Below are 10,060 nucleotides of genomic sequence, written 5' to 3' on the forward strand. Positions count from 1 at the left end.
CTGGGATTCATTCTGATGCAGAACCAGAAAGTAAAACTACTTTAAACAGAGTGACACTGATGGCCTGAGAATGTAATTGCCTCTGAACCTCAAGGCCAGTTATGGAAGTTGGAATCATCCCCTCCAGATAAGAAGTCTAGCGAAGACAAATTGATGAAAAATTCTCATGGGAACGCACCTGGTGACATTGACCTAAGCCAGGAGGCTCGTCTGCAAATTCGAGCAGATAGCCAGCTTTGTAGGTCAACACCCCTTTGTGGGAAGCAAAAGTCCCAGGGTAGATGTAATGCTTTCATGTCTGTTTATTAGGCGCTAACATCACTCTGCTCTTCAGTTCAGGCAACGTGGCTTTCAAGCTACAGCCAGGCCTGGGTTCTCTAGTTCTTGTCTTGGTTTTGGGATTCAAGTATTCTGGGAGTTTTTCCATGTTTATGTTGTGTATCCTTGTTCAGGTTTTGCTTCTGGGGTTATGTTGCTTTTGGATTTTGGGACTATTCCTGAACTGTCTTGCTTTTGGATTTACAAGAGACATTTGATTGCTGACTTTTTGGATTCTACACCTTCTTACTTTATCTTTACTTTTCACTATATATCTTTTGTATGTTTTTACAATAAACTGTTTGCTTTTACTCTGGATTCTTGTGTGATGCCCTGGTCATAGGTCTGGGGTGCGACCATTCCTGTGTCTGTTGCCACCCCGTTCCCTGGAAATATAGGGATTGGGCAGCTCATTTAAATCAAATTACCAACCTTCAGTTGTGGATATATCTGCCGAACCATGGAAAGATTTAATGCATTCAGAGCCTTGGGTCTGTTCATGGTTATAACACCAGCACACCCTTTTTTCTCAAGCAGAACCTCAGGTGAAGAATCTGCAGTCCCAGACATACTCTGCATGGAATAAAAACAACCACAGTCAGGATTTCTAACACGATAACTGTGCTGAGGACAAGTTGGCTCATGACACTATAGGATGCATGCTGTTCTCCAGAACAGAGGTGAGAATCATGCAACTTTCCAGATGTTGGACTGCACCTCCCATCAACTCCAGCCAATAGTGAGGGATAATAGGTGAAACAAAATCTGGAGGGTTGCAGTTCCCCAGCCCTGTGCATATCTAGGAGTCTTGTGCACACCCATAGAGCCCTTATCTCCTTCAGAGTAGTTTTTAAGATTTAGTGGTTTTTAGTTTTGAATGTTTTATCGTCTTTAATTGAATTGTTTAATACCAACAACATTTAATTCTGTTTTAATGTTTATATATTTGTAGATTTTAAACTGTACTGAAAGACTTTTAATGTAAGCTGCTTTGAATCTCCTTGTTGGAGAGAAAAGAAGGGTATAGATAAAAGTATTTTTTATTGTGTCAGAAGCGACTTGAGAACATGCTGCAAGTTGCTTCTGGTGTAAGAGAATTGGCCATCTACAGAGACGTAGCCCAGGGGACGCCAGGATGTGTTAGCTGGGAGGCTTTTCTCATGTCCTTGCAAGCTAAAGCTAACAGACGGGAGCTAACCCCATCTCATGGATTCGAACTGGCAATCTTGAGGTGCGCAAACCAACCTTCAGGTCAGCAGTTCAGTCAGCACAATGGTTAAATCCATTGCGTCACCACGGCTCGATAATAATAATAACAACAACAACAACAATTAATCATAACATAAATTACTCTCAAGGCCCCCTTTAGTTTCAAAAGCGGTTTTACTTCATACTTCTAGTATGAAAGCAAAGCCTCAAGACACTTTTGCTTTGCACAATAAATTGCACCATTCTTTGTTTTGCTATCACAATGCCAACTCATCCAATACAAAGGAGACCTTTATACTCACTAAGTGCTGTATTATAACCTGCAGCCTGTTGAATGACTTCAGCCTGAAAAGAAGAAAATCAAGGTCAACCATATCTCTGCCACAGCCAAGGTAAACATTTCAATCAATTTCCAGGCTTTTGCCCAACTTGTTCCTAGTCATGCACAGCCTATGTTTCATTATGCCTAATATATTCATTTTAATTTTATACTTCCAAAGCTGTTTCCCTACTTTAGCTACAGGTACAATTTACAACACAAAAGTCACAGACATCCTGGTTTGGTGTCCTCTAGATGCTTTTCTATAACACTTAAAATGTCAGGCTAGTCTGGGCAATGGCCATAGATTATGGGGTATTATGGTCCAAACCCTATAGAAAACACCAGGTTGGCTATGCCTGGATTAGCTACATATAGTACAATACAATACAACAATTTATTGATTAGCCAGTTGGCCTTATCAAGCACAGACAATACAAACATGAAATACAACATACATCTGGTACACTTAAAATAAAATAAAAAGCTACATATAGTAGTTAATTCGAAGTAGAAGAGACACTGAATTGATTTTTGTGTGTGTGTGTCAGGAGCAACTTGCTTTCTCAAGTTGCTTCTGGTGTGAGAGAATTGGCTGTCTGCAGGGCCATTGCCCAAGGAACACCCGGATGTTTTTTGATGTTTTACCATCCTTGTGGGAGGCTTCTCTCATGCCCCCGCATGGAGCTGGAGCTGACAGAGGGAGCTCATCTGCGTTCTCCCCAGGCTGGATTCCGAACTGGCAACCTTCAGGTCAGCAAGCCAATCTTCAAGATTTGGCAAGTCAATACTTATCTAAACTTCAGGGATTCAGTGGGTAAGATTTAGCATCATAATAGAGATTTTTCAACATGCCATCTCAAAATGATTCTTCAAGTTTGCAGACTCCACTGTGTGAATTTACACTAATTAAAGAGCCTATGAAATCAGTATCTATCCAAAATGACTGCTAGACATTTCTATTTTCCCTACTCCACACCTCAATGACCAGCTGTATGAAAAGTCCTGAGTGTCAATATGTATTTTTTAAAGAAATAACTCAACGGTCCAACGTATAAATTATATTCTAACACAATGTTCAACTTTCTTTAAAAACCCATGTAAAATTGAAAGAGGAAACTTGAACAAACTCTCTCCAAAGCATGGACATATTATACTTTCCCCACATCTTAAGATAAGTGAACCTGTAAAATGGGCCCATAAATAGACTCTAAAGTAATTTCCAGTTGAGTGGGAAGCAGTCCACCAAGCAGGATACAGCTCCCAAATGCTTAGGGGAAAAAACTGATCATCAGATCACTCTTGATAACATTCAGACAATGGTCTATTATTCAGCTTGACTTGGATCACCTTAACATGACTTTATACATGTCAGTCTGCCTCATGAAAAGGCTATAGGTCAGAACATAAAGAGAAAACAGGAGCCTATCACTAACTAATTATTAGCCGAGTGAAAGTATACTTGAGAAGTTATTTTTATTATAAAATTAAGTGGTTATATGGCAGTGTAGAAGGGGCCCTAGTCTCCAGGGCAGCAGAAAACAAGCCTGCTCCCTCTTCCTTATGACATCCTTTTAAATATTTAAACAGAAGAGGCTTGCGACCGCCTCTGTCTGCAGCTGAGTGTGTGACTTTCCTAAGGCCACCCAATCGGCTTCATGTCTGAGCGAAGATGTTTGACTACCACTCTGGAAGCCAGGATTCAAATCAATGTTTCTCATGCTTTAGTCTTCCAGATGTTTTGAACTCTTGTCTCCCAGATTTCTTGGTGGCTATCTAAGGCAGCTGAGGCTTCTGGGAATTGACCCCAAAAAACACCAGGAATAGAAATTGGGAATTCCCGTACCACACCCGGTCTCTCTGGCCTGCGTTCACTGGGACGCCATCTAATCCAGATGATCAAAGTAGATAATCCACACTATCTGCTTTGAGCTGGATTATAGGAGTCTACACTGCCATATGGAGCCTAAGGTGGCTCAATGTGTTAAAGCGCTGAGCTGCTGAACGTGCAGACCAAAAGGTCCCAGGTTCAAATCCGGGGAGCGGAGTGAGCGCCTGCTGTTAACTCCAGCTTCTGCCAACTTAGCAGTTCGAAAACATGCAAATGTGAGTAGATCAATAGGTACCGCTCTGGCAGGAAGGTAACAGCGTTCCATGCAGTCATGCCGGCCACATGACCTTGGAGGTGTCTACAGACAACGCCGGCTCTTCGGCTTAGAAATGGAGATGAGCACCAGCCCCCAGAATCGGACACGACTGGACTTAACGCCAGGGGAAACCTTTACCTTTATACTGCCATATAATTCAGTACAAAGCAGATAATCTGGATTTTATATGCCACTACAGGAGGGGCCTGGAAATGGGCACTTCAATTGTTAATGCCAACCTCTGTGCAACAGGATCCATGTCTCTTTGTGAAAGGTACAGTAAACAGTTATGGCAGGCTGCCACCTTCTGGCCTTCAAATATTTGCCACATCAGTTCCTGTCAATTTTACAGAGCACAATCCAAGGCCTTGACACTCACAATGAATGAATTAGACTTTATTTCTATCCCACTCTATCTCCCCAGTGGGGACTCCGGGTGGCTTACAACATATAGAGGGGCAAACATTCAATGCCGTATAAAATACAACATAACATAAACCAAAAGATAAAACCCAATTTACATTTACACAAGCAACAAAGACATTCAGACAATTGAACACAGACCAACTAATTCACATTATAACCATTTCATATTTAACAGATTTTTAAAATTTAGAGTTTAAAAGATTAAATTAAAGGCATTTAAAAGCCAAATCCATATTTTAGAAGTGATTATTGGAGTAGTGATCCAAAACAGTAATTTTCCCAACTTTTCAGATCAGATAATAGTATTTTGATCTCATTCTGTAAGCCCACTTTCCTCCTTTTTAGCTAATATTTATTTTAAAAGCATGATCACAAATGTTCCTTTCTGCTCTTAGAGCTGTTTTATATGATAGCAGCAATGTTGGTTTAAACAGGAGGCCTAATGAGGAATATAAAAAGACATCTGCCCAGCATCTGAGCAGAACCTAGAAATGAAACAAGGTGCAATATTTACTCTAACCTGATCTTTAGAAAGGTAATTATTCTACTGTTATTTTCAGTTTTGTTGCATCTTCTCAGTAATTGGGGGAAATGAAAGAAAACACAGATTATTTTTTATTTAAACGTATGCTCTTAAAATGTCAGGCAATTTTCTTTTGCAATGCCAAAGGTGAAACAAAATTTCATAGAATTTCAAAAAAACCACCTTTCCATTTGTATTTTTAATGGAGACTCAGATGTAAAGCCTGTGAAACCATGATTTATAGCATTTGTATATAATTTGCTGCACTGTAAGTCAAAACATTACACGAAGAGACCCTGCTTTTAAATACAAAGACTCATCCACTACAGCGGAGATAGGTTACAAAATGTAATGTTACAGAAGGATAAAAACTATCTGTTTAAATAAACAATAATAGTGTTGAGTCTAGCTTGGCTTTCAGAAGTACCTGTAGAGTTTCCCCTGACATTAAGTCTAGTTGTGTCCAACTCTGGGGGTTGGTGCTCATCTCCATTTCTAAGCCGAAGAGCCAGCGTTGTCCATAGATACCTCCAAGGTCATGTGGCCGGCATGACTGCATGGCTGTACTTGAGTTTATTCCACCATCAGGGACTATCCTTACTTCCATTGAAAGAATGAGGGTGAATAGATTGATGTTAAATCCAGACAAGACAGAGGTGCTCCTGGTCAGTCATAAGGAAGATCAGGGTATAGGGATACAACTTGTGTTGAATGTGTTTACACTTCCCCTGAAGTCACTGGTATGCAGAGTGGGGGTTATCCTGGACTCATTGCTGACCCTGGAGCCTCAGGTGTCAGCAGTGACCAGGAGTGCCTTAGCACAATTAAAAATTGTGCTAATACAGCTGCGCCTGTATCTTGGCCATGGTAGTACATGCCTTAGTTATATATCATATGGACTATTGCAACATGTTCTACATGGGGCTACATTTAAAGATCACTTGGAAGCTTCAGCTGGTCCAGAAATCTGCAGCCAGGTTACTAACTGGAGTGCTGTACAAGGAGAGAACAACTTCCATGTTATGGCAGCTCCATTGGCTCCCAATTTGCTACCTGGCAAAATTTTACCTTTAAAGCCCTAAACAGTATGGGTCCAGACTACCTGACTGCCCACCTTCTTCTCATATGAACTTGCCCGGACACTGTTCATCAAGCAAGGCACTCCTCTCAGCCCCGTCCCCATCCCAAACCCAGTTGGTGGGGACGAGAGAGGCCTTTTCTGTAGCCATACCTCACGTTTGGAACTTTCTCCCAAAGGATAGTAAAATGGCCCGCATGCTCTCCTCTTTCAGAAGAATTAAAAACTTACTTATGCTCCTAGGCTTATGGAGACACTTGAATATCTGGCTGCCACACAATGAATGGTTTATGGACAGGACCTTAATGACAGTTATTGGTTTTGATCTACCAACTAGGTTTTTAAACTGCTTTTAATCTGTTGTCAAAGGCTTTCATGGCCAGAATCAGTGGGTTGCTGTGAATTTTCCAGGCTGTGTGGCCATGTTCCAGAAGCATTCTCTCCTGAGCTTTCGTCCACATCTATGGCAGGTATCCTCAGAGGTTGAGGCGTCTGTTGGAAACAAAGTAAGTGAGGTTTATATATCTGTGGAAGGTCCAGGGTGGAAGAAAGAACTCTCATCTGAGGCAAGTGTGAATGTTGCAACTGATCACCTTGATTAGCACTGACGTCCTGGCCAGCTTCATGGCCTGGCTTCTTCTTGTCTGGGGGAATCCTTTGTTGGGAGGTGTTAGCTGGCCTTGATTTTTGTTTGGAATTCCTCTACTTTTTGAGTGTTGCTCTTCATGTACTGTCTTGATTTTAGATTTTTTTTAATACTGGTAGCCAGTTTTTGTTCATTTTCATGGTATCCTTTTCTGTTGAAATTCTCCACATGCTTGTGGATTTCAATGGCTTCTCTGTGTAAGTCTGACATGGTGGTAGTTGGGGTGATCCAGCATTTCTGTGTTCTCAAATAATATGCTGTGCCCAGGGTGGTTCATCAGATGCTCTGCTATAGCTGGCTTCTCAGGTTGAATTTGGGCCTTTCCACACAGCCATATAACCCAGAATATCAAGGCATAAAATTCCACAATATTTGCTTTGAACTGGTTATCTGAGTCCACACTGCCACATATTCCAGTTCAAAGCAGAAAATGTGAGATTTTATTCAGCTTAGTCTGCAGTGCCTTTCATGTGCCTTGATTTGTGTTTGAAAACAACCAGGGCCAGTTAACACTTTCCAACAAAGGATTCCCCCAGGCAGGAAGCACCCAGACTTTGAAGCTGCAAAGCTATTCAATTCTATTCAAGCTGGCCAATGGCAATATTCGCACTTCAAATCCTCAAACAGACAAAAGTTCTTTCTCCCACACTGGACATTATTCCACAAATATATAAACCCCACTTGCCTAGTTCCCAACAGACCTCACAACCTCTGGGGATACCTGCCATAGACGTGGGCAAAACTTCAGGAGAGAATGCTGCGGCACATGGCCAGACAGCTCGGAAAACTCAGACTCAACCCAGACTCTTTAATCCTTCCAGGAGCATTTCTTAAGCTTGGCTGCAGGAGAAGAGTTCAGGACAATGGAGGGAGAAAGAGCAAAGGATGAACCTTAGGGTGCATCTACACCAGGTATGGGTAAACTTGGGCCTTCCAGTTGTTTTGGACTCCAACTCCCATAATTCCTGGAGGGATCAAGTTTGCCCATACCTGATCTACATCGTAGAACTAATGCAGTTCGAACCCACTTTGTGTGCCAGAGCTGAAGGCTATGGAATCCTGGGATTTAAAGTGGGGTCAAGCTGTCATTCCACTCCCTCCCCCCCTTTTCCCTGGAAATTTACCTGGGAAGCCCTTGCTTTAGCACTAGCTCCATCGCAGCCCTCCTCACACCAAACACATGGGCAAACACTGGCAGGCGGCGCGCACCCTGATGACGTCACTCTTGCTGAAGAATCCGAACTTTGGAGCATAGAGACAGCGGGCTAGAACGGTGGGTCGCGCAGGACCAGGCAGCGCAGAAGACATAGACTACTGATTAGAGTGACGCGCTCGAGGAATTTCCGGGTCCGCTTCGGAGAAATCAGAAAGAAGAGTGGCAGCCCATACGTAGGAATCAATGTCGAAAAGCAGGGTTTTGACATAATTGCTTTGCTGTTAGAGTTCTATTACATTATATTATCCACCCTTACATTCCTGCATGGCAGCGAGATGAACATTGCAAGATTGATTGGAAACATTACTTTTTTTTTTTTTGTTCCATGTAACTTTTATGGAGGGACGTTTTAGTGTGTGTATTTGTAGTGTTTTTGCTGTGTTTGTGTATTTTAATTATTTTGTAACCCGACTCGAGCCAGGAGGAAAGGCGGGTAAGAAATATAATAATAATAATAATAATAATAATAATAATAATAATAATAATAATAATTTGGGAAGTGCAAGTGATGTCTCTACAATGACAGCTACAATGTGCATTCATTCTGATTTTTTTTTACTACCGTCTCCCATTCAGATTAAAGTCCGAACTAAGGCATGGGAAATCTTGAGCCATCCTAATGTCTTCATAATTGGTTTTCAAGTAATGCAAATAATCTCTGATCTTTTTATAAAAAAACTTATTAGCATTAGAAGTAAATCTGCCTTTGCCCTTTCTTCCAGGATTTTCTTCGGGGCTCCTTCCAAGTCTTTGCAATAGAGTTTCTAGCTCTGCAAAAGAAAGGACGTGAGGACTTTCCTTTTCATCCTGATCCCTTTCTCTATGTCAGATGCCTTTTGCCGCAGCGCCACCTGGAGGCCGCTATGGTCACTGCATCCCTTCACTGCTTTTGCTCTTTTGAATACATATAAGTTTCATATAACACTAGAATCATAGATTCTTAGAATTGGAAGAGACCTCATAGTCTATCCAGTCCAACCCCCTGTCAAGAAGCAGAGAAATCGCATTCAAAGCACCCCCGAAAAATGGCCATCCAGCCTTGATCATTTTAGTTGCCCTCCTCTGGACACTTTCCAGCTTGTCAACATCTCCCTTCAATTGCGATGCCCAGAATTGGACACAGTGTGATTCCAGGTGTGGTCTAACCCAGGCAGAATAGAAGAGTAGCATGACTTCCCTGGATCTAGACACTAGACTCCAATTGATGCAGGCCAAAATCCCATTGGTTGTTTTTTTTTTTGGTTTTTTTGCCGGAGCATCACATTGTTGGCTCATGTTGAACTTGTTGTCCACAAGGACTCCAAGATCTTTTTCACGTGTTCTGCTGTCAAGCTAGGCATCCCCCATTCTGTATGTTTGCATTTCATTTTTTCTGCCTAAGTGGAGTATCTTGCATTTGTCCCTGTTGAACTTCATTTTGTTAGTTTTGTCCCATCTCTCTAATTTGTTAAGATCGTTTTGGATTCTGCTCCTGTCTTCTGGAGTACTGGCTATCACTCGCAATTTGGTGTGTACTATGTAACATAATTTCTGTCCCTAGGTTATAAACGTCATTTCATAATTGGTTCTATCACAAAAACATGGAAAAAGTTTATTAAACTGCCAAAACTTGTTTTTGCTGGACACCCTGCAGCATATTTTGCTCTCGTTTTTCAATGAATATCTATAGAGTATCAACCAATTCAATATAGATTGTGGCAACCACAAAAACCAAGTTTCTGAAGTATGTTTAAGTACTGCAGAAATAAACAGGAAATAACACTTTCAAACCAGGAACAGAAAATTTTTCAAATTTTATTACATGGTGTAATGCATTATATAGCTTGGTACCTGGCATTTCCCAGGTTATTAGAAGAAGTCACTTTTTTTCCCAAAATGCATAATGCCAGATTAACCCTCTGAAACTCTATCAATACTTAAAGTTTGTCATGTTGGGCAAATATACTCTAGATGCATCATCAGTAAGGTTCATTATGCTCTCCAGCTGGAGTATGAATTACAACTCCCACCATGGTTGGTCAGTTCCGTCAAATCTCTCCAGTATGTTCAGTTGGTCATGGGGGTTCTGTGTGCCAAGTTAGGTCCAGGTCCATCATCGGTGGGGTTTGGAGTGCTCTTTGATTGCAGGTGAACTATAAATCCCAGTACCTACAACTAACAAATGTCAAGACCAATTCC

The 10,060-nt window shown here is 41.4% G+C and overlaps 1 protein-coding gene across 1 annotated transcript in view; it reads right to left on the reverse strand.

Annotated features, from left to right (window-relative positions):
* The window catches only part of hibch (3-hydroxyisobutyryl-CoA hydrolase), a 77,665-nt gene extending 69,723 nt beyond the window's left edge, over positions 1-7,942 (reverse strand). The window contains exons 1-3 of the mRNA XM_003217419.4: positions 7,791-7,942; positions 1,830-1,872; positions 751-891 (exon numbers count right to left, since the gene is read on the reverse strand). Of these exons, the coding sequence (XP_003217467.1) occupies positions 751-891; positions 1,830-1,872; positions 7,791-7,822 (216 nt within the window). The 5' untranslated portion in view covers positions 7,823-7,942. The remainder of the gene's footprint in view (positions 1-750; positions 892-1,829; positions 1,873-7,790) is intronic.
* Positions 7,943-10,060: the final 2,118 nt, after the last annotated feature.

The sequence above is a fragment of the Anolis carolinensis genome, chromosome 1, assembly GCF_035594765.1.
Source record: "Anolis carolinensis isolate JA03-04 chromosome 1, rAnoCar3.1.pri, whole genome shotgun sequence".
Taxonomy (NCBI): domain Eukaryota; kingdom Metazoa; phylum Chordata; class Lepidosauria; order Squamata; family Dactyloidae; genus Anolis; species Anolis carolinensis.